This window comes from Salmo salar, chromosome ssa10 (assembly GCF_905237065.1).
Source record: "Salmo salar chromosome ssa10, Ssal_v3.1, whole genome shotgun sequence".
NCBI classification, from domain to species: domain Eukaryota; kingdom Metazoa; phylum Chordata; class Actinopteri; order Salmoniformes; family Salmonidae; genus Salmo; species Salmo salar.
Genome location: NC_059451.1, coordinates 46855792 through 46882612, shown reverse-complemented (window position 1 = coordinate 46882612; position 26821 = coordinate 46855792). Strand labels below are relative to the sequence as shown.

The 26821-nt window shown below is 43.5% G+C and overlaps 1 protein-coding gene across 1 annotated transcript in view; it reads right to left on the bottom strand.

Annotated features, from left to right (window-relative positions):
• LOC106560529 (phosphatidylinositol 3-kinase regulatory subunit gamma) overlaps window positions 1-14005 on the bottom strand; it is a 376411-nt gene extending 362406 nt beyond the window's left edge. The window contains exons 1-2 of the mRNA XM_045687847.1: window positions 13442-14005; window positions 11903-13060 (exon numbers count right to left, since the gene is read on the bottom strand). Coding sequence (XP_045543803.1) covers window positions 11903-12254 — 352 coding nt within the window. The 5' untranslated portion in view covers window positions 12255-13060; window positions 13442-14005. The remainder of the gene's footprint in view (window positions 1-11902; window positions 13061-13441) is intronic.
• Between the last annotated feature and the right edge of the window lie 12816 nt (window positions 14006-26821).

Genomic DNA, 26821 nt, shown 5'->3' with positions numbered 1-26821 from the left:
GTCTTTTGCCTGCTAATGCCTGCAATGCAGTGAAGAAAACGATATGACAACAATAACGTCTAATGTTACTGGCCCCTCTAACAGTACAACTGGCCCCAGCTTGGCCCCCCCAGTTGAAATGTTCTAGAACCGCCACTGCTCTGGAGAGACCTGAAATTAGCTGTGCGGCAACGCTCCCCATCCAACCTGACAGAGCTTGAGAGGATCTGCAGAGAAGAATGGGAGAAACTCCCCAAATACAGGTGTGCCAAGCTTGTAGCAAGGCTGTAATCGCTGCCAAAGTTGCTTCAACAAAAGGTGCTTCAACAAAAGGTGCTTCAACAAAAGGTGCTTCAACAAAGTACTGAGTAAAGGGTCTGAATACTTATGTAAATGTGATATTTCAGTATTTTATATTTACCTGTTTTTGCTTTGTCATTATGGGGTATTGTGTGTAGATTGATGAGGGAAAAATACAATTTAATCAATTTAAGAATAAGGCTGTAAAGTAACAAAATGTGGAAAAAGTCAAGGGGTCTGAATACTTTTCAAATGCACTGTATATGGTTGAATCACAAGCATACATGAACACACAGGCTTTGTTCAATGCCAGTGGCATGTCATTGGTAAAAATAAAAACAAGCAGAAAGCCTAGAGAACTGCCCTGGGGTACACCACACCTTACATGTTTGACATTATAGAATCTTCCAATAAAGAAAACCCTCTGAGTTCTACTAGATAGATAGTTCTGAATCCACGATATGGCAGAGGATGAAGAGCCATAAAACATACGTTTTCTCAAAAACAGGTTATGGGCAATAATATCAAAGCCTGCACTGAAATCTAACAGTACAGCTCCCATAATCTTTGTCTTCTTAATTTCTGTCAACCAATCAATCATCAGTAATTTGTGTCAGTGCGGTACATGTTGAGTGCCCTTCTCTATAAGCATGCTGAAAGTCTGTTGTCAATTTATTTACAGAGAAAATAGCATTGTATTTGGTCAAACACAATTTTTCCAATTGTTCGCTAAGAGCTTGCAGCAAGCTGATTGGTCTGTTGTTAGAACTATCGTAAATTCCTGACTATAAGCCGCAACTTTTTTCCCACGCTTTGAACCCTGCGGCTTAAACAATGACGCGGCTAATATATGGATTTATCCCGCTTTCAATTATTTTTTATTTTTTTAAAACACATTCTGTGACGTGCTCAGTTTTTTGGCGGCATGAAGCTTTCATTAGACCAATGAAATTGCCGAACGGGTTAAGGTTAAACAACTTTTTTGTTTACTGTTTAGATTAAATTCGAGCGCTCTCAAACTTCCCATTATTCTGATTACGGTAGTCATTTTGTCACCCTCATCATGGCAAAGACACGGAGAAATGCATATGATGCAGCTTTCAAGTTGAAGGCGATTGATCTGGCTGTTGGAAAAGGAAATAGAGCTGCTGCACGGGAGCTTGGTCTTAATGAGTCGATGATAAGACGTTGGAAACAGCAGCGTGAGGAATTGACTCAGTGCAAAAAGACAACTAAAGCTTACTGCTAATTTTTTCTTTTTGTTACAAGCCGTGTTTCGTTAAAGCCTGTGTAAAGTTCATTTGTTTCAATGTACCGGTAGGCACCTGCGGCTTATAGACATGTGCGGCTTATTTATGTTCAAAATAATATATCTTTTTTAAATTCAGTGGGTGCGCTTAATAGTCCGGAAATTACGGTAGATTCCCTCGGAAGAAACAACGTACACTTTGCCAATTAAGCAATCATTAAAATAATTGGCAACATCAAATGGTTTTGTGATGAATAAGCCATCTGATTCGATGAAAGATGGAGTTGAATTTGTCTTTCTGCCCATCATTTCATTTCAAGTACACCAACAACAAAAAATCCATCATTCTTGTATCATCGATCTTGGCTTCATAAATGTAGGATTGCACATTCAGAAAATCACCAGCAGAGGGAGTTTCCTTTTTCCCATTCCCTGTGTTGGTGGTGATGATAAAATGGATCATAACTTCAGAATTAGAGAGCCCACTCTGGAAATTTGATCCAAACAATGTCTTAAAATTAACAAAATAAAGAAAGGTTGTTTTGAGATATTTATATAATATTTTGAATGTTGAATACAAATAAATGAATGTGAACATTTGTATTTCAGAATCTGGACATACTCCATCTGTTAGAGCACACTATAAGGAGTATAATGACTCCAACATGTTGTCTGCATCATGTACGCTTCACACATCATAGGGTCTTACAGGAGGCATGTACAGGTCTAAAAAGGGCCTAAAATGGCCTCTTTCATCATGATTTTCTCAAAAATGGTTTGTGATACAAATGTAAAAAGCATATCGAGCATCCTTCCTCCCAATGTTTATGTGAGAATTTCCAGAACAATCTGACATACCAGAAATATTTGTTGCTCCAGCTGGCGTGAAATTGCCTATTCTCTTCACAAAGAACCCTGACTAGTCTGCGTGGATCCTCCACCTGTGCTCCATACCTGCAGGTAATTATCACACAGCCAACAGGGATTTATTTGCCACTGTCATAATTGCAGCGCACTTGTTGTATTTATCTCACAAGCGCTGATGCTTGGTGAGATAGATAGGGGATGTTCGCTAATCTCTATCTCAGTGCATCAGTTCAGTTTCACACAGACACACTTGTTGTCATAATGATATTCACCTGATTGTAATTGACTGTTACTGGAGGTGTGGGAATTGGCTGATGTACGTTCAAGAGTGTAACAGGAAGAAGAAGTGAAAGACCATGGGTATAATAATTCAGAGACCCTAAATCTTGTTAATCTTTGAGCGACCCCATTATTCCATCAAAGAATGTGCCTCACCCTTGGGACTCTAGAATTTAAAGGTAAACTCAGTGAAATTACGTTGCCATGAGCACTATCGCAGATATTGAGATGGGCGAGATGCAAGACTTACAGTGAGAGGAAAAAAGTATTTGATCCCCTGCTGATTTTGTACGTTTGCCCACTGACAAAGAAATTATCAGTCTATAATTTTAATGGTAGGTTTATTTCAACAGTGAGAGACAGAATAACAACAAAAAAATCCTGAAAAAAGCATGTCAAAAATGTTATAAATTGATTTGCATTTTAATGAGGGAAATAAGTATTTGACCCCCTCTCAATCAGAAAGATTTCTGGCTCCCAGGTGTCTTTTATACAGGTAACGAGCTGAGATTAGGAGCACACTCTTAAAGGGAGTGCTCCTAATCTCAGCTTGTTACCTGTATAAAAGACACCTGGCCACAGAAGCAATCAATCAATCAGATTCCAAACTCTCCACCATGGCCAAGACCAAAGAGCTCTCCAAGGATGTCAGGGACAAGATTGTACACCTACACAAGGCTGGAATTGGCTACAAGACCATCGCCAAGCAGCTTGGTGAGAAGGTGACAACAGTTGGTGCGATTATTCGCAAATGGAAGAAACACAAAAGAACTGTGAATCTCCCTCGGCCTGGGGCTCCATGCAAGATCTCACCTCGTGGAGTTGCAATGATCATGAGAACGGTGAGGAATCAGCCCTGAACTACATGGGAGGATCTTGTCAATGATCTCAAGGCAGCTGGGACCATAATCACCAAGAAAACAATTGGTAACATACTACGCCGTGAAGGACTGAAATCCTGCAGTGCCTGCAAGGTCCCGCTGCTCAAGAAAACACATATACATGCCCGTCTGAAGTTTGCCAATGAACATCTGAATGATTCAGAGAACAACTGGGTGAAAGTGTTGTGGTCAGATGAGACCAAAATGGAGCTCTTTGGCATAAACTCAACTCGCCGTGTTTGAAGGAGGAATGCTGCCTATGACCCCAAGAACACCATCCCCACCGTCAAACATGGAGGTGGAAACATTATGCTTTGGGGGTGTTTTTCTGCTAAGGGGACAGGACAACTTCACCACATCAAAGGGATGATGGACGGGGCCATGTACCATAAAACCTTGGGTGAGAACCTTCTTCCCTCACCCAGGGCATTGAAAATGGGTCGTGGATGGGTATTCCAGCATGACAATGACCCAAAACACACGGCCAAGGCAACAAAGGAGTGGCTCCAGAAGAAGCACATTAAGGTGTGTGTGTGCAAACCTGGTGGCCAACTACAAGAAACATCTGACCTCTGTGATTGCCAACAAGGGTTTTGCCACCAAGTACTAAGTCATGTTTTGCAGAGGAGTCAAATACTTATTTCCCCCATTAAAATGCAAATCATTTTATAACATTTTTGACATGCGTTTTTTTTAATTATTTTTTTTATTCTGTCTCTCACTGTTCAAATAAACCTACCATTAAAATTATAGACTGATCATTTCTTTGTCACTGGACAAACGTACAAAATCACCAGGGGATCAAATACTTTTTTCCCTCACTGTAGCTCTCACACAGTCACACAAAGTATCTGCGCATGCGCACGGGTTCGCTTCACTCTGTTACTCTGTGAATCTGTGCGTCACAGTAGACTGTTCGAGATTGTGCAGATTGAAAATGTGCAGATTGAAAATTCGGCAAACTAAATTCGCATGCTGCCCTGTTCCAAGTTGTCAAATGATGTCACGGTTGTCGAAAGGAGAGGCGGACCAAAGTGCAGAGTGTGTGTCGTTCCACATTTTATTTTCAGCGTAAAACTATGCGATACATAAACAATAAACTGAACTAACAAAAACAACAAACCGTGACACAGAGGTGAAACATACACTACTCAAAAACAATCTCCCACAAACCAAGGTGGAAAAAAACCCTACTTAAGTATGATCTCCAATTAGAGACAACGAGGACCAGCTGCCTCTAATTGGAGATCATCCCAAACAAACCCAACATAGAAATACAAAACTAGAACCTGAACATAGAAATACAAAACATAGAAAAACACCCCCTGTCACGCCCTGACCTACTCTACCATAGAAAATAACATCTTACTATGGTCAGAACGTGACAGTACCCCCCCCAAAGGTGCCGACTCTGACCGCACCTAAACAAAACAACAACCCCCCCCCCAAAAAAAAGGGAGGGCAGGCTGGGTACCTATTGTCTATGGTGGTGCAGTACCCATAACCTTCTCATCCCGCGGATCCTCCCACAGAGGAGGCAGCTCTGGTTCGGGGCATAACCCCCGCTCCACCCGCTGATCCCTCTGCTTCTGTACCACCGGACCGTGGATCGTGGGAGGAGGAACCGGGCTGCGGATCGTCGCTGGAGGTTCCGGGCTGCAGGCCGTCGCTGAAGACTCCGGGCTGCAGGCCGTCGCTGGAGGTTCCGGACCTGGGACCGTCGCTACAGGCTCCATGCCATGGATCATCACTGCAGGCTCTGCGCCATGGATCACCACTGGAGGCTTTGTGCCATGGATCATCACTGGAGGCTCCGGGCCATGGATTATCACTGGAGGCTTCGTGCCATGGATCATCTCTACAGGCTCCGGGCCATGGATCATCTCTACAGGCTCCGGGCCATGGATCATCTCTACAGGCTTCTAGCCATGGATTATCCCTACAGGCTCCGGGCCATGGATCATCACTGGAGGCTTCGTACGTGGAGCGGAACAGGTCTCACCAGACTAGGGAACGTCGCTGGAGGCTCCGGACTGAGGAACGTCGCTGGGAGCTCTGGACTAGGGAACGTCGCTGGAGGCCGGGTGCGCAGAGCAGGCACAGGGTATACTGGGCCGTGGAGGCGCACTGGAGGTCTGGAGCTTATGACTGGCACAACCCGTCCTGGCTGGATGCTTACTTTAGTATGGCAAGGGCGGGGTCGCTGGCACAGGACGAACTGGGCTGTGCAGGCGCACTGGCGACACAGTGCGTAGAACTGGCGCAGGATATACTGAGCCTTGGAGGCGCACTGGAGGTCTGGAGCTTATGGCTGGCACAACCCGTCCTGGCTGGATGCTTACTTTAGTATGGCAAGGGCGGGGTCGCTGGCACAGGACGAACTGGGCTGTGCAGGCGCACTGGCAACACAGTGCGCAGAACTGGCGCAGGATATCCTGGACCGAGAAGGCGAACTGGAGACCAGGAGCGCTGAGTTGGCACCACCCTTCCTGGCTGAATGTTCAACCTAGTTCGGCCAATGCGGGGCGCAGGCACAGATCGCACCGGGCTGTGAATGCGCACTGGCGACACAGTGTGCATCACCGCATAACACGGTGCTTGCTTCTTCACTCGCTCCCCATGGTAAGCACGGGGAGTTGGCTCAGGTCTCCACCCTGACTCTGTCAGTCTCCCCGTGTGCACCCCCCAAAAAATATATTTTGGGGCTGCCTCTTGTGCTTGCCTCGTTGCCGGGCTAGTTCCTCTTCTCGTCGCCGCTCTGCTCTCGCTGCCTCCACCTGTTCCCATGGGAGGCGATCCCACCCAGCCTGGATCTCCTCCCACGTCCAGGATCCCTTGCTGTTCAAAATGTCCTCCCAGGTCCACTCCTGATCACGCTGCTTGGTCCTTTGGTGGTGGGAGATTCTGTCACGGTTGTCGAAAGGAGAGGCGGACCAAAGTGCAGCATGTGTGTGTCGTTCCACATTTTATTTTCAGCGTGAAACTATGCGACACATAAACAATAAACTGAACTAACAAAAACAACAAACCGTGACACAGAGGTGAAACATACACTACTCAAAAACAATCTCCCACAAACCAAGGTGGAAAAAACCCTACTTAAGTATGATATCCAATTAGAGACAACGAGGACCATTGGAGATCATCCCAAACAAACCCAACATAGAAATACAAAACTAGAACCTGAACATAGAAATACAAAACATAGAAAAACACCCCCTGTCATGCCCTGACCTACTCTACCATAGAAACTAACATCTTACTATGGTCAGGACGTGACAAATGAGGGTTTGTAAGGTCATGAAAAGTCATGGAAATTAGTTTCATAATTGGTGTTCATGTAATTCATGAACCCACAGTTTTAAATATTATCAACACTTAAAAATCAACATATCAGTCATTAACGGAATGAACCTTCAGTGCATGTCTGTGTGTGCCAGTGCAAGTTTGTCGTTGCCTGAGGAAAGGGCGACATTTCAGCTGCAGGTATAAAATAATGAAAGTACAACAGACTAACAAGATGGCCAATTTAAAACATAACTTGTAACAGTTATCTCGCTAGTTAACTATAGCTAACTAGGCATTAATGTCATTGTCGCCTTTCCACTGGCACTGTAGGTAGATAGGCTAAATAAATCTGCACCGTTGGAAAGCTCGGATTCCCTTCTATTAAACAACAGCAATGCAATTGCTACAACGTTAAAGGAAAACTCCATCCAAAAACTAACTTCTGGTATTTGTTTCATTAGTCCATTGTTGACATAATCCCAAAATGTTTTGCTTGTCAGCAATCAAGTTGTCAAGATATATAACTTTCAAAATACAGAAATCATCCTGTATGATACATTTTGCAATTGAAATAAATAAATTAGGCCGTAATCTATGGATATCACGTGACTGGGCAGGCTGGGAGGGCATAGGCCCACCCACTGGGGAGCCAGGCCCAGCCAATCAGAATTAGTTTTTCCCCACAAAAGAGCTTTATTACAGACAGAAATACTCCTCTGTTTCAGCTGTCCGGGTGGCTGGTCTCAGATGATCCCGCAGGTATAAGACGCCGGATGTGAAGGTCCTGGGCTGTCGTGGTTACACGTGGTCTGTGGTTGTCAGGCCGGTTGGACGTACTTCCAAATACTCTCAAATAATGTGGGACGTGGCTTACGGTAGAGCAATTAACATTCAATTCTGTGGCAACAGCTCTGGTGCTCTGCTAGAGCTGCTCCGGTCAACTATAAGAGTTGCTATTGTGAAGTGGAAACGTTTAAGAGCAACAACGACTCAGCTGCAAAGTGGTATGCTACACAAGCTCACAGAACGGGACCGCTGAGTGCTGCAGCACGCATCGCATAAAAATCGTCTGTCCTCGGTGGCAACACTCACTACCAAGTTCCAAACTGCCTCCGGAAGCAATGCAGGCACAATAAGCCTACAATCACCATGCACAATGCCAAGCGTCGGCTGGAGTGGTGTAAAGCTCACCACCATTTGACTGATGCATCAGTGGAAACGCGTTCTCTGGAGTGATGAATCATGCTTCACCATCTGGCAGTCCGATGGACGAATCTGGGTTTGGCAGATACCAGGAGAACGCTACCTGACCCAATGAATAGTGCCAACTGTAAAGTTCGGTGGAAGAGGAATAATGGTCTGGGGTTGTTTTTCATGGTTCGGGCTAGGCCCTTTAGTTCCAGTGAAGGGAAATCTTAACGCTACATTCTAAACGATTCTGTCCTTCCAACTTTGTGTCAACAGTTTTGGGAAGGCCCTTTCCTTTTTCAGCATAACAATGCCCCCATGCACAAAGCAAGGTCCATAATGAAATAGTTTTTCGAGATTGATGTGGAAAAACTTGACCGGCCTGCACAGAGCCTTGACCTCAACCCCATTGAACGCCTTTGGAATGAATTGGAAAGCCGACTGCGAGCCAGACCTAATCGCCCAACATCAGTGCCCGACCTCACTAATGCTCTTGCAGCTGAATGGAAGAAAGTCCCCGCAACAATGTTCCAACATCTAGTGGAAAGCCTTCCCAGAAGAGTGGAGGCTGTTACAGCAGCAAAGGGGAGGACCAACTCCATATTAATGCCCATGATTTTGAAATGAGATGTTCGTCGAGGTGTCCACATACGTTTGGTCATGTAGTGTACCTTGCTTTGAAGTAGCCTACCTTATCCATTTGATCCCTGATTCATTGAATTTAGGAATCATTTTATAAAGACAAAAGCATTTGGTTTGTTACCCAATATTTTATCTCAAGGGTGGCAACCATCCTCCAGGATAGCTACTGGGTGTGCAGGCTTTTGTTCAAGCCCTGCTCTAACTAAGTTGTACCCTAAACATCATCTGCTCAACATGACCTTGATATGCAGGCTTGGTGTTTCAGGGTTTGAACAAAAGCCAAGCCTGCACACCCAGGAAATCTCCAGATGGCAGGTTGACCACACAACGGCAGGAGATGATAGGCCTACTTGGGATTAGACAAAACAGCCTTCCAGTGTCAATAATGGTAACTTTTAAGTTTTTCATGTAGGCTATAATAATAGTCATGAAAATGTGGTGAAGTCATTGAAAATGTGTATGAACCCTTAAATGTGAATAATCAGAGTAAACATAGTCTAATGGAACGACTTGGAAAAAGACCTGCACTTCTTTCATCCCAAGTCAAGCACGGATCTACGTCATATCGTTGAGTCTACCTTTAATCCATTCTTACTCCGCTTCTCTGCCTGCCAAGCCGAGATGATGAAGGAAGAGGAGAGAATGGTGTGGAATACCCCATACTGTACCGTCCCATACCGTAGTACCATACAGTTAAGATCTGCCAGCCTTCTTATGCCGGCTTTTCAGCAGAGATAGAAGTGTAGATTGGGCACTACTATTCCCTCTGCAAACTAAGCCCTCCATGTTCCTCTGCTGCTGCTTGTTGTTTCTACTGCTGCTGCTGGAAGTGAGGTGATACGTGATTGGAGGAGTGTAGCGTGTCAGCCCCATGATCCAATGCACCAGCCAGCCAATCAATTATTCAAGTCAAATACAGTCTTGTGCCTGGGAGGAAAAACGGCTGGAGGGACTGAGGACTGATGGCCTAGTTTAGCTTAGTCTGACTGGCTGGCAAGGAGACTCATAACATAACAACGGCTATCAAGTAGGCCGATTACAAAGCAACGAGAGAGAGAGAGAGAGAGATACAGAGCGACTGTTATAAATAACAGAAAACAGGCCTAACCTACTCCCATAAAAGAGACTAGCATGGCAGACAATTAGGCAGAGCAGTCCTGGAATAATCCGCCTGGCCCATTTAGCAGATGAACAACCGCAACACTATAGTACGCTACTTTTTTTAGGAAAACAGCAACTTCCTGCAATTCTACACATTTTACCATTGGGCAGAGAGAAAATGTTGTGGTTTTAAAGCTTATTTCCTGCAATTCTACACATTTTTGCTATGGGGCAGAAAAAAAGTGCAGTTTTATAGCTAATTTCATGCTATTCTACACAATTTCCCATGAGGCTGAGAGAAAATGTTGCATTTTTAAAGCTAATTTCCTGTACTTCTAAACATTTTGCCATGACTTATGACATGTCGACCCTCAGAGGCCCCCAACCAGAAATGTGTAGAATAGTTGGAAATTTGCTTCAAAACTCCTGACTTGTGGAGGTGTCCGGTACGCCACTGTACAGCAGCCCTAACCCCAGGCCAGACACACAGAGCTAAAACAGAGCTCACCCAACCCTGTAAAAACACTAATCAAAGCCTGCCAAATAGAGGACAGCTTTTTAAGTGTTACTTTTGCTTGCTCACAAGCAAGTCTGGATACAGGCTTATACCAGAGCTTGTCCTCTTTGTGAGGAGTGCTGCATTTGTTCATCTGGATGCTGAATAAAACATCAAAACAAATCCAGCTGCCTGCGAGTCATGACACTCTCAGACACACACACACACACACACACACACACACATAGACCTAGCTCTTTTCAAAAACACATACACATCATCTTCGTAAACAAAAATGCTAGTGCATCTTCATTTTAGCAGAACTAACACGAAGGTTTGGTTAGGAACTAATGCAGTGACAGGAACACTCAGTGCGAGACAACAGCGCTAACGCAGGTTAGCATCTTTGAGGCTGGCTGTGCATCTGGAGCACATGGGCGCCTACTGGAGCACACACGGGTGTGGCTGTGTCACAACATGTTCACTTCTCAGGACTGGTCTGGTGGAAGTACAGAAATACACTCTTTTATCTTTTTCTGCAGTAAAGCTTTAACACATGCGTCAGACAGGCGACCGAATTCACACTCTGGTCCATGATGACTCACAACATAACAGACTGCCATTCAGTCAGTGATACTGTTTGCCTCTAGTCCAGAATTACAACAAAACCCAGTGGTATACACTGAACAAAAATATAAACGCAACATGTAAAGTGTTGTTCCCATGTTTCATGAGCTGAAATAAAAGATAACAAAAATGTTCCATACGCCGAAACGTTTATTTCTCTCAAATTGTGTGCACAAATTTGTTCACATCCCTGTTAGTGAGCATTTCTCATTTACCAAGATAATCTATCCTCCTGACAGTGGCATATCAAGAAGCTGATTAAACAGCATGATCATTACACAGGTGCACCTTATGCTAGGGACAATAAAAGGCATACTCTAAAATGTGCAGTTTGTCACACAACACAATGCCACAGATGTATCAAGTTTGGAGGGAGCATGTAATTGGCATGTTGACTGCAGGAATGTCCACCAGAGCTGTTGCCAGGGAATGTTCATTTCTCTACCATAAGCCGTCTCCAACGTCATTTTAGAGAATTTGGCAATATGTCCAACTGACCTCACAACCGCAGACCATGTGTATGGCGTCGTGTGGGCAAGCGGTTTACTGATGTCAACGTTGTGAAAAGAGTGTGGTTATGGTATGGGCAGGCATAAGCTATGGAAAAGGAACACAACTGCATTTTATCGATGGCAATTTGAATGCACAGAAATACTGTGACTAGATCCTGAGGCCCATTTTTTTTAAGGTACAGTATCTGTGACCAACAGATGCAAATCTGTATACCCAGTCATGTGAAATCCATAGATTAGGGCCTAATGAATTCATTTCAATTGACTGATTTCCTCAAATTAACTGTAACTCAGTAAAATCATAGAAATTACTGCATGTTGCGTTAATATTTTTGTTCAGTATAGATTACCAGACCAAACCATAAAGCCAAGCACCATTACATTGCAGTTAACAGGTCATAACAGATAGCTCTAACATTTAACAGATGGCCAGTCTCCATGTTTCTGAATGGAGTACTCTTGGCACGCCCCCATCCTCAGTTCCAACACTTACCTCCTGCTGCAGCGGCCCCTGTAGGCTGGGGTCCGGGCCCCACGCTGCTCTGTGTTCCCCCAGGGGTTGGGGGAACGGGTCTGGGCCAGGGCTTGGCGGCGGGCAGCCCCTGCCTCAACACCCCAGTGTACTCCACAAACGTCCCGGGGAAGTCGCCCTTCTCTTTGGTCCGCTCGTTGGTGCCGTGCAGCCATCCCTTGGGGCTGCGGTGTTCATCCCCTTCCTGGTAGTCCTTCAGAGAGGCCTTCAGGACCGTCAGGATGTCCCCTGGCTGGAGGCTGATGTCATCACCATGCTCCCGTTTGTACTCGAAGAGTGCGCGGTACTGGAAGCTGCTGTCAGAGGCTGTCATGGCGACAGTCACAGGCTCATCGATAGTCCCTCAGGCTTGAGTTCTGCTGCGTCACTGATTCAAGTCCTCTGTTTTTACTTTGCAAACTTAAATCCAATGCCTTAGCGAGGACTAGTACTTTAGTGTTCACCCTGAAGTCTAGTAGCCCTTGGGTTGAAGAGAATAGTAAAGAATCAGCATTGGGGTGACCCCATCCAAGTCATGGTGAGAAACTGCACCATTCACTGAGGAGGAGAAACCAGACAGTGGGTCTGTCCTTCGTCCTCAGTTAGGTACACTTCTGATGCTCCACCCCTCTGTCTGTCTATCAGTCAGTCTGTCTATCAGTCAGTCTGTCTATCAGTCAGTCTGTCTGTCTATCAGTCAGTCAGTCAGTCTCAACTCTCCCGTCTGGTGTGTCCAGGGCCTGAGGAGGTCTGAGGTGGGCATGGAGGAGAGACAGAGACAGACTGGGGGGACAGAGGAGGGTAGCACTGAGTAACACCGTTTCCAGACAGGGTGACCTAGAGCCCTTGATGGGGTTGATGGGGTGTGTCCCAAGATTCTGAGGTTGTGCAAAGTTGGTAGTGTTCGACAGATAGATGTGGGATCCTCCTACCCAGTGTCCCCTCTGTTCTGTCAGTCAGGTGTTGCAGCACAGTGAACTCACTACAGGCCACCCTAGCTCCCTCCCATACCTGGATAATATTAATCCACTGCAGAGCAGACAGGCGGGGCATCCAGTCCAGCACTCTCTCTCACTACTCCAGCAGACTGCCTTCACACACGTCCCAGTCCCACTGCTGCCAGCCAGCCCTACCTGGAAACTTCATCAAAGTTACATGGTTATAGCCTCCTTATTAGGACATTAAATATGTTGATATAATGATATAACATGCCGTAATATTATCATTATGTTATTATTTGCATCACTATTGACAGGAAGCAATATAAGGATAATTTATAGTAACGTGATACAGAATTTACAGACATGTGAAAAATCGAACATTATTTCAATTGACAGATTCCATTGTGTGTGGCTAATATTATACATTAGGACTACATATTATATGATAGCCACACTATAAAATGAAGGCATGGAATCAAACGTATCACATACAAAATGTGACTGGGCGAATAGGAACTTTAGAGCAGCAAGCAAAAACTCGACTGGTAGCCTATTTTGTGAAATTGCGGCGTAAACTTACCTTTCAATGTCGTAGAGCTCTTGCCTTCTATCCGTGCACCGTTATCCAATTTATGCGACTTGCTTGTTAAAATACACACGATATAAAAGACAGAAGAATATAAAAGCAGACGTCCATATAGCCCGGTATAAAGATGCGTGGCTGGTCCACACCTCGAGCCAGACCTGCTCCCAATACTCGATTACAGCGCGTGGTGATGTCAGAGACCACGCCCCCGGCGTCTGCGAATTATTCCAGTAGAGAAGGCGCACTATCGCACTACCGCAGTAGGCAATGGACTGAGGTTAATACTGATACCGTAGAAACACGAATTATTATGTTTTACCACATTTAGCATTAGGCCTGTCGTAGTTTACTCACATGTGCGGAATGAACACAGGGTCCAAATCGCGACGGGCGGTCATGTTGGCTAGGATAGTTGGAGCTGCGTCAGAATAATGATAAATTAGCCTGTGTAGCCCGCTCATCTGAACTGAATTTTGCGCGCCTCTGGAAAAAACGATCAATCTCACATGGAGAGGGGAAAGAACGGATAATATTTCGGACGGTACGGCAGCAGTGCTGCTATCCTAACGTAATCACAACTGGACCGTTACAAACCGTTCCACTGCCAGGGGCAATCTGCTACGTCATGTGTGCACATTTTCAATCTCACTGTGTAATTTAGGCCACTGTCATAGGCAGAAATCTGTTGATGTCAGGGCCAGCAAAAAAATGTAGTTGGGCCACAATTTGGGCACTCAAATCATCATTAAATCATAATAAAATCGTAGCCTACCCTATACCCTACTGTAATTGATTGCACACAACAAACCATCTAATATGTGATTTGTCATTACAGACCAAATTGTCTTGTAGGCCTACGTAAGGCCAGACTCTTTCATTTAACATGCGACTCAAATAGAATTACACATAATAAACCATAGGCCTGTAATTAATAGACTATGAGACTAGAACATAATGCCCAGATAGAACAGTAATAATCACAATAGGTTTGGTAACCTCTCACTGGCTCAGTGCCGAAGAGACGGTAGGCTAGGCTAGGCTAGGCTGCCACAAATGTAACCGTTTACATTTCAAATTTTAATGTAATCTGCGTAGGTACACTGACATGCCTTTCTTGCACATCATATTAACTCAAAACGAATAAACGTTTTGAATAACTGCCATTTTCAAAGTTATGTCCCTCCCGTCCTTGACTTTTCCTAAATAAGTGTAACACACTATCATTGTTAAAACCTTAATATTATAAGCCGTTTTAAGAGGACATGTCACCCCCCCTTGCCCGTCAGACCTGTGCAGTTGATGGCCCATCGAAACTACACCTGAACTATATCGAAACTAACTTCACACATATAGTAATAGAGTTAGCCTAAAGACAATATTAAATTGACAATAGTCTAATTAGTGAGAATATTATAAATTGTTAAATGGTATATGAAGAATCGGATGAACAGCGCAGCTTGGAATTGACACAGTGGCAGGTAAACAAAACGGAGTGCCAATAACGGACTTTTGCTCATTCACAAGCAGGTAAGACGTTTTGATGTTGATATAGTATCAGAAAGAGCATATTATACATTTTCCTAATCACATATCCTTTCCTACAACTCTGCAACTCATAAAAATGACCCTTGAGCTCCAAAATCTAACTTTTTGGGGGGCAGAATTACTGCTAGGTCATGCGCTCCCCATGTGCGATGCATCACTCAAAGCACAATAATATATTTAAAATCAAAATATGCCATTCTGTTCTTTTTAAATGCATTTACTTAAATGAATTCCTCAAGGCCTGCCCTTAACAAATGAATAATGCATGATCTTTGTGCTGGTGTTTATTTAATGGATTTTAACACTTGAATTGTGGAGTTTTATTGGTTTTCTTTTGTTCAGCCTACAGTTGCATAAACTAATGGAAACGCTATTGTGTTCTTTGAAATAAATTGTATTTTGTATTCTAATGTTACCTAAGACTATCTTAAACACAACCAAATGATTATTCTTCCAATAGCATATATGAAATGTATTTATTACACTGTTAGAATGTTTACTTTCAAAATAAACATAATTTGCCCGAATGTGGGTCCGACGAGTCCAGGCTTGCCTAGTGTTAGTCACTGGCACCGAGGCCAGTCAAAGTTATATTTCCAATTAAATAAAATTCCTAAAACTGATAGGCTATTTGAATTGACTGGATTTGCATTTGCCTATTTTCATATCTAATGAGTGACGGATCGAAATTTACTGGGGGGGGCATTTTTGCAGTGTGTTTTTTCTCTGCCCATATTTCCCTATAATCAATGGCTTGACTTACTTTTCATATTACCCTAATAAAGGTTACTAACGTTTGTGAAGGTTCGGTATGGTGTGGCTATTATTAAGCTTTTGCTACTGCAGGCCTATGAAATGAAGGCAGTGTCCCCCTCCGCTCCAACAGACACTGACAGTTGAACTTGAGGTGATGAAGTCTGTTTCAGGCCTACCAGAGTTACTCCTATAATCTAGCAATATAATGCTTATCTTTCTACAAAATATGATCCTCCTTTTGTACGTCTATATCCGTATAGCAGCCATCTGACATAAAGGTATGCATGGCGGTGTATACCTTTATGGCGGTGCATATGGCGGTAAGGTATGCATGGCGGTGTATACCTGTATACCTTTATGGCGGTGCATCTCTCTCTCTCTGGGGTTATGCCTAAGCTTCTCTTCCTTTATATAGGCTATATACATGGAACAAAATGGGCACTCTAAAATGTGCAGTTTTGTCACACAACACAATGCCACAGATTTTGAGGGAGCATGCAATTGGCATGTTGACTGCATGGAATGTCCACCAGAGCTGCTGCCAGAGAATTTAATGTTACTCTTTACCATAAGTCGCCTCCAATGCCATTTTAGAGGATTTGGCAGTACGTCCAACTGGCCTCACAACCGCAGACCACGTGTAACCACGCCAGCCCTGGATCTCTACATCCGGCCTCTTTATCTGCAGGAACATCTGAGACCAGCCACCCGGAAACTAAGGAGTATTTTCTGTCTGTAATAAAGCTCTTTTGTGGGGAAAAACAAAGTCTGATTGCCTGGGCCTGACTCCCAAGTGGGTGGGCCTATGCCCTCCCAGGCCCAAACAGGGCTGCGCCCTGGCACAGTCATGTGAAATCCATAGATTAGGGCGTAATGAATGTATTTCAATTTACTGACACCTAAGCCTATAGGTCCTTGCATGTAACACCCTGATACATTTTGTGCTCAAATCTCTGACAGCTGAACCGTGAGGTGGACAATTATTGTTTTAGGAAAGTAGGCAACCCCCCCCCCCCCCCCCAAAAAATGCTACACATCGAAACTCAAGGAATAGTGTTTTTGTAATTTGTTATAGGCTGTTTTTAAGGACACGTAAATGTGGCTCACTTGGCCAACATCCCTCGTTTACTGGGCGCTGGCTGCACCAGGTTGGATCTGAATGCATATGGCTGTCCATTGAATTTAAAAAAAATCTGGTAAATTAAAATCTAACCTGTTATGTTGTCTGGGGCCAAATTTTCCTAAAGGAAACTCTGAAATGGCATATTGTTTTTAACACCAGTCTCAACGTCATCAGTGAAGGGGTGACTCCAGGATGCTGGCCTTCTAGGCAGAGTTGTAAAGAAAAAGCCATATCTCAGACTGGCCAATAAAAATAAAAGATTAAGATGGGCAAAATAACACAGACACTGGACAGAGGAACTATGCCTAGAAGGCCAGCATCCCGGAGTCGCCTCTTCACTGTTGACGTTGAGACTGGTGTTTTGCGGGTACTATTTAATGAGCTGCCAGTTGAGGACTTGTGAGGCGTCTGTTTCTCAAACTAGACACTCTAATGTACTTGTCCTCTTGCTCAGTTGTGCACCGGGGCCTCCCACTTCTCTTTCTATTTTGGTTAGAGACAGTTTGTGCTGTTCTGTGAAGGGAGTAGTACACAGCGTTCTACGAGATCTTCAGTTTCTTGACATTTTCTTGCATGGAATAGCCTTCATTTCTCAGAACAAGAATAGACTGACGAGTTTCAGAAGAAAGTTCTTTGTTTCTGGCCATTTTGAGCCTGTAATCGAACCCACAAATGCTGATGCTCCTGATACTCAACTAGTCTAAAGAAGGCCAGTTTGATTGCTTCTTTAATCAGAACACAGTTTTCAGCTGTGCTAACATAATTGCAAAAGAGTTTTCTAACGATCAATTAGCCTTTTAAAATGATAAACTTGGATTAGCTAACACAACATGCCATTAGAACACAGGGAGTGATGGTTGCTGATAATGGGCCTCTGTACGCCTATCTAGATATTCCATAAAAAAATCTGCCGTTTACAGCTATAATAGTCATTTACAACATTTACAATGTCTACACTGTTTTTCGGATCAATTTGATGTTATTTTAATGGACAGAAAATGTGCTTTCCTTTCAAAAACAAGGACATTTCTAAGTGACCCCAAACTTTGGAACGATAGTATAGATGGAATAGATCGTTAGGCCACTAAAGAAAATGTTTCTTTGCCAAACAACATCACTTAATTGAAATTCGTGTTTGCTTTCACAATGCTCTCTATGCACTCATCCATATACTGTTCTAGTGCTATTCTGAGAAAAGTTATTTAAATATGGAAAAAATGCCTGGAATCGTTCATGATTAAAACCTACAGTCAAACATGGTAATTGAAGATGGTGCAGGGATGAATGTTTACATGAAATATACTTCTTAGGCCTACAAGACTCTGACTTCAAGTTCCTTACTTTAAATACTTTACATGACCAAACACTAAATCATAAACAACTACAGCCATTCCCAAAGTAGGGCAATACACTGACTATACTGACCAGATGAGTCCAGGTGAACTATATGATCCCTTATTGATGTCACTTGTTAAATCCACTTCAATCAGTGTATATGAAGGGGAGGAGACAGGTTAAAGAAGGATTTTTAAGCCTTGAGACAATTGAGACATGGATTGTGTCATTCAGAGGGTGAATGAGCAAGACAAAATAGTTAAGTGTCTTTAAACGGGGTATGGTAGTAGGTGCCAGGCTTACCGGATTGTGTCAAGAACTGCAGCATTGCTGTTTTTTCACTCTTAACAGTTTCCCATGGTACACCACCCAAAACACATCCAGACAACTTGACACAACTGTGGGAAGCATTGGAGTCAACATGGGCCAGCATCCCTGTGGAACGCTTTCAACACCTTGTAGAGTCCATGCCCCAACTCAATATTAGGAAGGTGTTCTTAATGTTTGGTTTACTCAGTGAATATACACAACAGCTGAATATTAAATACCTCCAGCACAGTAAAATGTTGTTGTTGTTTGCCTGCACACATTGCACAAGCCTGCAGCCTAGACCTATTTTCCATCTCACAATCAATTTACCGTGCTACTGCTTGAGGCACTCAATTATGATCGCCAACTGCACCCAGCGAGACTCAATGCTAGCTGCTAGCCTGTTACATTAGCCTACCTCACTGATAGATTGCCATGTGTGTGAGAAAGATGTTTTCCCCTTCTGTCCCACCCATTCGTCTCACTCATGAAGAGGGCCCATATCATCAGTATCTGCCATTGGTGGGTCTCACACAGTTAGTGTCTGTCACATCCTGACCAGTAAAGGGGTTATTTGTTATTGTAGTTTGATCAGGACGTGGCAGGGGGTGTTTGTTTAGAGTGTTCCAGGGTTTTTGGTCTATGTTCTAGGTTAGTGTTTTCTATGTTCAGTCTAGTTTTTCTACTTCTATGTTTAGGGTTTGTTGATTGACCTTCAATTGGAGGCAGCTGTTCCTCGTTGCCTCTGATTGAAGGTCCTATGTATAGGAGTGTTTGTGCTCTGGGGGTTTGTGGGTAGTTGTCTCCTGTTTTGTTTCTGTGCACCTGACAGAACTGTTTAGTGTCGTTTGTTGTTTTGTATGCGTGATTTGTTTGTTTTTCCTTCTTTTGATTTAGAAAGAAGATGAGTATACACGTTCCCGCTGCACCTTGGTCTAATCCTTACGACGCCCGTTACAGTGTCATAATATACTGTATATCCTTGGGTTGCATGAAAATGCCTATGCCGAAGAAGCAGTGGGGACCTAGTCAGACTCAGGTGGTGTGCATACCATCCACCGCTTCCGAGTACAGTGCATTTGGAAAGTATTCAGACCACTTCACTTTTCCACATTTTGTTACGTTACAGCCTTATTCTAAAGTTGATTACCATTTTTTTCTCTCAGCAATCTATACACAATACCCCATAATGACAAAGCAAAAACAGATTTTTAGACATTTTTGCAAATGTATTACAAATAAAAAACAGAAATACCTTATTTCAAACCCTTTAATATGAGACTCAGGTCCATCCTGTTTCCATTGATCATCCTTGAGATGTTTCTACAACTTGATTGGAGTCCACATGTGGTACATTCAATTGATTGGACATGATTTGGACACACCTGTCTATATAAGGTCCCACAGTTGACAGTGCATGCCAGAGAAAAAATCAAGCCATGAGGTGGAAGGAATTGTCTGTAGAGCTCCGAGACAGGATTGTGTTGTGAAACAGATCTGGGGAAGTGTACCAAAAAATGTGTGCTGCATTGAAGGTCCCCAAGAACACAGTGGCCTCCATCATTCTTAAATGGAAAAAGTTTGGAACCATCAAGACTCTTCCTAGAGCTGGCCACCCATCCAAACTGAGCAATCTGGATGGGCGGCCAGCTCTAGGAAGTCACCAAGGACCTGATGGTCACTCTGACAGAGCTCCAGAGTTCCTCTGTGGAGGTGGAAGAACCTTCCAGAAGGACAACCATCTCTGCAGCACTCCACCAATCAGGCCTTTATGGTAGAGTGGCCAGACGGAAGCCACTCCTCAGTAAAAGGCCCATGACAGCCTACTTGGAGTTTGCCAAAAGGTACCTAAAGGTCTCTCAGACCATGAGAAACAAGATTGTCTGGTCTGATGAAACCAAGATTGAACTCTTTGGCCTAAATGCCAAGCGTCACGTCTGGAGGATACCAGGCACCGCTCATCACCTGGCCAATACCATCCCTACGTTGAAGCATGGTGGTGGAAGCATCATGCTGTGGGGATGTTTTTCAGCGGCAGGAACTGTGAGATTAGTCAGGATTGAGGGAAAGATGAACAGAGCAAAGTACAGAGAGAGCTTTGATGAAAACCTGCTCCAGAGCACTCAGGAAGTCAGACTGGGGTGAAGGTTCACCTTTCAACAGGACAACGACCCTAGGCACACAGCCAAGACAATGCAGAGTGGTTCAGGACAAGTCGCTGATTGTTCTTGAGTTGCCCAGCCAGAGCCCGAACTCGAACCCTATCAAACATCTCTGGAGAGACCTGAAAATAGCTGTGCAGCGACGCTCCCCATCCAACCTGACAGAGCTTGAGAGGATCTGCAGGGAAGAATGGGAGAAACTCCCCAAATACAGGTGTGCCAAGCTTGTAGCGTCATACCCAAGAAGACTCAAGGCTCTAATTGCTGCCAACTGTGCTACAACAAAGTTTCTAAAAAACAGTATTTGAGGTATTGTGTCTAAATTGATGAGAAAAAAATACTATTTAATCCAATTTTGAATAAGGCTATAAGGTAACAACGCCCATTGTGCAGACAGGAAGAAAGAACTCTCCAGGAAAAATGGCAGAGGGGTTTGTTTCCTGATTAACACTCATGGTGTGATTGTGGTAACATATAGGATCTCACGTCCTTTCCTCCCGATCTGGAATTCCTCACCATCTGCATTTCCTCCTGAGATAATTTTATTTTGTAATCGTCACTGCCGTGTATATTCCCCCCAAGCCGACACCGCTACTGCTCTCAAGGAACTATACTGGACTATGTGCAAACTGGAAAACACATATCCTGAGGCCGCATTTATTGTAGCTGGGGACATTTAATAAAGGAAATCTGAAGAAAACGCTACCGAAATTCCTCAACACATCTGTGCTACATGCGCAACACGGACCCAGAATCATTGCTAGTCTCCTTTCCTTCTGCTACAAGGCCCTCCCCCGCCCTTCCTTCGGCAAATCAGATTACGCCTCCATTCTGCCTTGTGGCGGGCCGGGCCCCGTCAGTTGAACAGTGTTTGCTCCGACACATTGGTTCAGCTGGCTTCGGATTAAGCGAGCAGGTGTTAAGAAGCGCGGTTTGGCCGGTCATATTTCGGAGGACGCATGACTCGACCTTCGCCTCTCCCGAGCCCGTTGGGGAGTTGCAACGATGAGACAAGATCGTAGTCACGAAATTTGGGAGAGAAAGGGGGTAAAAATTACATAAATTATAAAAAGATATTTACAACAAATGTAAAAAGACACGAGGTAAAAGACATGTAGGTAGTAGGGGTAGATAAATGCTTGTAGGCAGGGGTAAAAGTGACTGGACAGCAGGATAAATAATAATAATTATAATAATAGTAGCAGCAGCATATACAGGTGAATGTGTTTGTGCGTGTGTGATGGTGTGTTTCTAGGTGTGTGAGTATGTGTGTGTGGCGTCAATGTGTAATGTATGTTGTGCATACAGTGTGTGTGTGTGCATTTGTGTGTGTGCGAGAGCAGTGGTGGAAAAAGTACCCAATTGTTATTCTTGAGTAAAAGTAAAGATACCTACCCCCCCTCAAGTAAAAGTGAAAGTCACCCAGTAAAATGCTACTTAAGTAAAAGTCTAAAATTATTTGGTTTTAAAAATACATAAGTATCAAAAGTAAAAGTATAAATAACTTCAAATTCCTTATATTAAGCAAACCAGATGGCACCATTTTCTTGTTTGTTTTATTTATGGATAGCCAGGGGCACACTGCAACACTCAGACATCTTAACAAATTAATCATTTGTGTTTAGTGAGTCCGCCAGATCAGAGGCAGTCGAATTTGACCATTTTCCTGACTTGCTAAGCATTCAAAATGTAACGAGTACTTTTGGGTGTCACGGAAAATATATGGCGTAAAAAGTACATTGTTTTCTTTAGGAATGTAGTGAAGTAAAAGTAAAAGTTGGCAAAAATATAAATTGTAAAATAAAGTACAGATACCCCAAAAAACGACTTAATTAATACTTTGAAGTATTTTTACTTAAGTACTTTACATCACTGTGCGAGAGTGATAGTGTAAGTGTGTGGATAGAGACCTGAAAATGTGCATAGATTCAGTACTGATAGAGTCAGTGCAGACAGTGTCAGTGCAGACAGAATCAGTGCAGACAGAGTCAGTGCAGACAGTATCAGTGCAGACAGAGTCAGTGCAGACAGTGTCAGTGCAGACCGTATCAGTGCAGACAGTGTCAGTGCAGACAGAGTCAGTGCAGACAGAGTCAGTGCAGACAGTGTCAGTGCAGACAGAGTCAGTGCAGACAGAGTCAGTGCAGACAGTCCGTGGATGGGGGTGAGTAGCTGTTCAACAGTCTTATTGCTTGGAGATATTTGTAAGTCGCTCTGGATAAGAGCGTCTGCTAAATGACTTAAATGTAAATGTAAATGTAGATAGAAGCTGTCTTGGAGCCTGTTGGTCCGAGACCTGAAGCTCGAGTACCGCTTGCCAGACGGTAACGTAAAGAACAGTCTATGGCTGGGGTGGCTGAAGTCTTTGGCAATTTTTCGGGACGAAGTGATAATGGTAAATAATGAATAATTAATCCTTTCTAACTCAACTGAGAGAAATTATAAAAACTGAATTTCCACAATATATTGATTTATATCATTAGAAAAGCTAACCTAACGAAGCAGGCGTGAAAGAAACTTGAGCGGGGTCGGAAGAATCCGGAAAAATCCAGTTTTCAGGCATTTTCTCTTCACTGCTTTTCCATTGATAACCGGATGCTTCCGGTTTCTGTCGACCGCGCTGAGGGTGCAGAGAATCAGAGGAGAACTATAATTACTCCATTGTGTGCTCTTTCACAGTGCATCAAAGCAGCAACCCCCCTCAGTTCTCAAACAGGCCCACCCTGAACCCCTACACCACAACCCTTCCCCTGATAGCCAACCACAGCCAGACCCTTGCATCACAGGGAGGACACCAGATGTATCGAGGAACCACATCTGTTCATAGCCCCCCCCCCCGGCTGACTAGCTCTCACGACATGTAGCCTGACGGTACTGAAGCTAGTTTCTCTAATCAGCTTAGTCAGAAGAACCACCGCATAGCATCACAGGCCTGTGTGGGTCAAACCACTGTCACCGTGGCAACTGCGATAGGTCAGGCAGTGTGGAGTCGGAGTGTCACATTCACTCTGGTGTCTGCTGCACTGTGTCTGTGGCCATTCATACTGGAGACATCTGTGTATCCTGTCTGTGTGCGCGTGGATACTGTATATACCATAATAACCTTGTCCTGTCTGTGTGTACGAGGGTACTGTATTTACCATAATAACCTTGTCCTGTCTGTGTGTACGAGGGTACTGTATATACTATAATAACCTTGTCCTGTCTGTGTGTCGAGGTTTTTTTACCATTACCTTGTCCAGTCTTGTTACGAGGGTACTGTATATACTATAATAACCTTGTCCTGTCTGTGTGTACGAGTGTACTGTATTTACCATAATAACCTTGTCCTGTCTGTGTGTACGAGGGTACTGTATATACCATAATAACCTTGTCCTGTCTGTGTGTACGAGGGTACTGTATTTACCATAATAACCTTGTCCTGTCTGTTTGTACGAGGGTACTGTATTTACCATAATAACCTTGTCCTGTCTGTGTGTACGAGGGTACTGTATTTACCATAATAACCTTGTCCTGTCTGTTTGTATGAGGGTACTGTATATACCATAATAACCTTGTCCTGTCTGTGTGTACGAGGGTACTGTATTTACCATAATAACCTTGTCCTGTCTGTTTGTATGAGGGTACTGTATATACCATAATACCCTTGTCCTGTCTGTTTGTACGAGTGTACTGTATATAACATAATAACCTTGTCCTGTCTGTGTGTACGAGGGTACTGTATATATCATAATAATCATGTCCTGTCTGTGTGTACGAGGGTACTGTATATACCATAATAACCTTGTCCTGTCTGTGTGTACGAGGGTACTGTATATACTATAATAACCTTGTCCTGTCTGTTTGTACGAGGGTACTGTATTTACCATAATAACCTTGTCCTGTCTGTTTGTATGAGGGTACTGTATATACCATAATACCCTTGTCCTGTCTGTTTGTACGAGTGTACTGTATATAACATAATAACCTTGTCCTGTCTGTGTGTACGAGGGTACTGTATATATCATAATAACCATGTCCTGTCTGTGTGTACGAGGGTACTGTATATACCATAATAACCTTGTCCTGTCTGTGTGTACGAGTGTACTAAACAAGCCGACTGTCTGGATGAGCGTTTCATATAGCGGTCTTACCCAGAGGAATAGCTGCAAGACGCAAGGAATCATTATAAAAATATGACCAAGGATGACAGCTTCAGGCCCAAACTACCCCGCCCTCCTGACCAATGCATTCAAGGCTTCCTCCAGTACTCCCCACTTGGTAAACAGGGTAAACAGTTCGACCACGTCATTAAAAACCACTGGCACATCTTGAGCACTGATCCACAACTGGAAAACAAGTTGAATTAAAGAATCCCCGCGGGTACTCTTCAGACGCGCCCCCAACATCAGTCAGATGGTGGTGAGGTCTGATCTTCCACCAGTGCCACGTAGTACCTTCCTAGACAATGTGGCAGACGGTAATTATAGATGTGGCCCATGTACATAGTGTAACTTCACAAACAAATCACGGTCTAATGTCCATTGATCGTGTTTCTTGGCCCAAGCAAGTCTCTTCTTCTTATTGGTGTCCTTTTAATAGTGATTTATTTGCAGCAATACGACCATGAAGGCCTGATTCACGCAGTTGATGTTGAGATGTGTCTGTTACTTGAACTCTGTGAAGCATTTATTTGGGCTGCAATCTGAGGTGCAGTTAACTCTAATGAGCTTATCCTCTGCAGCAGAGGTAACTCTGGGTCTTCATTTCCTGTGGTGGTCCTCATGAGAGCCAGTTTTATCATAGCTTTTGATGGTTTTTGCGACTGCACTTAAAGAAACTTTCAAGGTTCTTGACATTTTCCGCATTGACTGGCCTTCATGTCTTAAAGGAATGATGGACTGTCATTTCTCTTTGCTTATTTGAGCTGTTCTTGCCATATGGACTTGGTATTTTACCAAATAGGGCTATATTATGTATACCAGCCCTACCTGGTCACAACACAACTCATTGGCTCAAATGCACTAAGAAGAAAAGACATTCCACAAATTAGCTTTTAACAAGGCACATCTGTTAAATGATATGTATTCCAGGTGACTACCTCGTGAAGCTGGTTGAGAGAATGCCAATAGTGTGCAAAGCTGTCATCAAGACAAAGGGTGGCTACTTTGAAGAATCTAAAATCTAAAATATATTTTGATTTGTTTAATCCTTTTTTGGTTACTACATGATTCTATATGTGTTATTTCATAGTTTTGATGTCTTCACTATCATTCTACAATTAGAAAATAGTAAAAAATAAAGAAAAACCCTTGAATGAGTAGGTGTGTCCAAATATTTGACTGGTACTGTATATGTATACGTGCTAACATGTACATTTACACAGACTCTCAAAACCATACTCACACACACACCTAATTTATATAACACCTCCATGTACTGGCAGGTAGATGTGCTCTGCTGAGTAGGGTGTCAAGGCTCATTGGTGGGCCACGCACGTGTGCCTAGGGTAGAGCACTGCCTGTCGCCCCCCCCAACGCCTGGAGAACCAGGGAGATAAGGACCGCCATGTTGTCAATTCAATTACGCCTGAATTACTTCTGGGAACATTTGTTTTTCTAATCACAGGAAAACCTGTGTCTTGAATTTGAGGAAGGGGTGGGACATTTTTATTGGCACCCTTTATAAAGATGAGCAAAAAAGACAAATAATACAAATACTGAGCTATATTGTATGCTCCAAAAAAATGGGAAATTATATTACTTTATACTAGGTTCATTTGCTCAGAGAAAAATATTTATTTTAATAAGTAATAAAAAAAAGATAGGTGTCAAAATGATTTTCAATACCTCATGTACCCTACCCTTGAGAGGATAACAGCACTGAGCCTTTTTCTATAATGTTTTATGAGATTGAAGAACACGTTTGGAGGGATCTTAGACCATTCCTCCATGCAGAATCTTTCCAGGTCCTTGATATCCTCCGATCTGCCCTTATGAACTGCCCTCTTTAATTCAAACCACAGGTTTTCAATAGGGTTCAAGTCCGGAGACTGAGATGGCCATTGCAAAACGTTGATTTTGTGGTCAATTAAATATTTATTTGTGGATTTTGATGAGTGCTTGGGGTTATTGTCTTGCTGGAAGATCCATTTGTGTACACCTT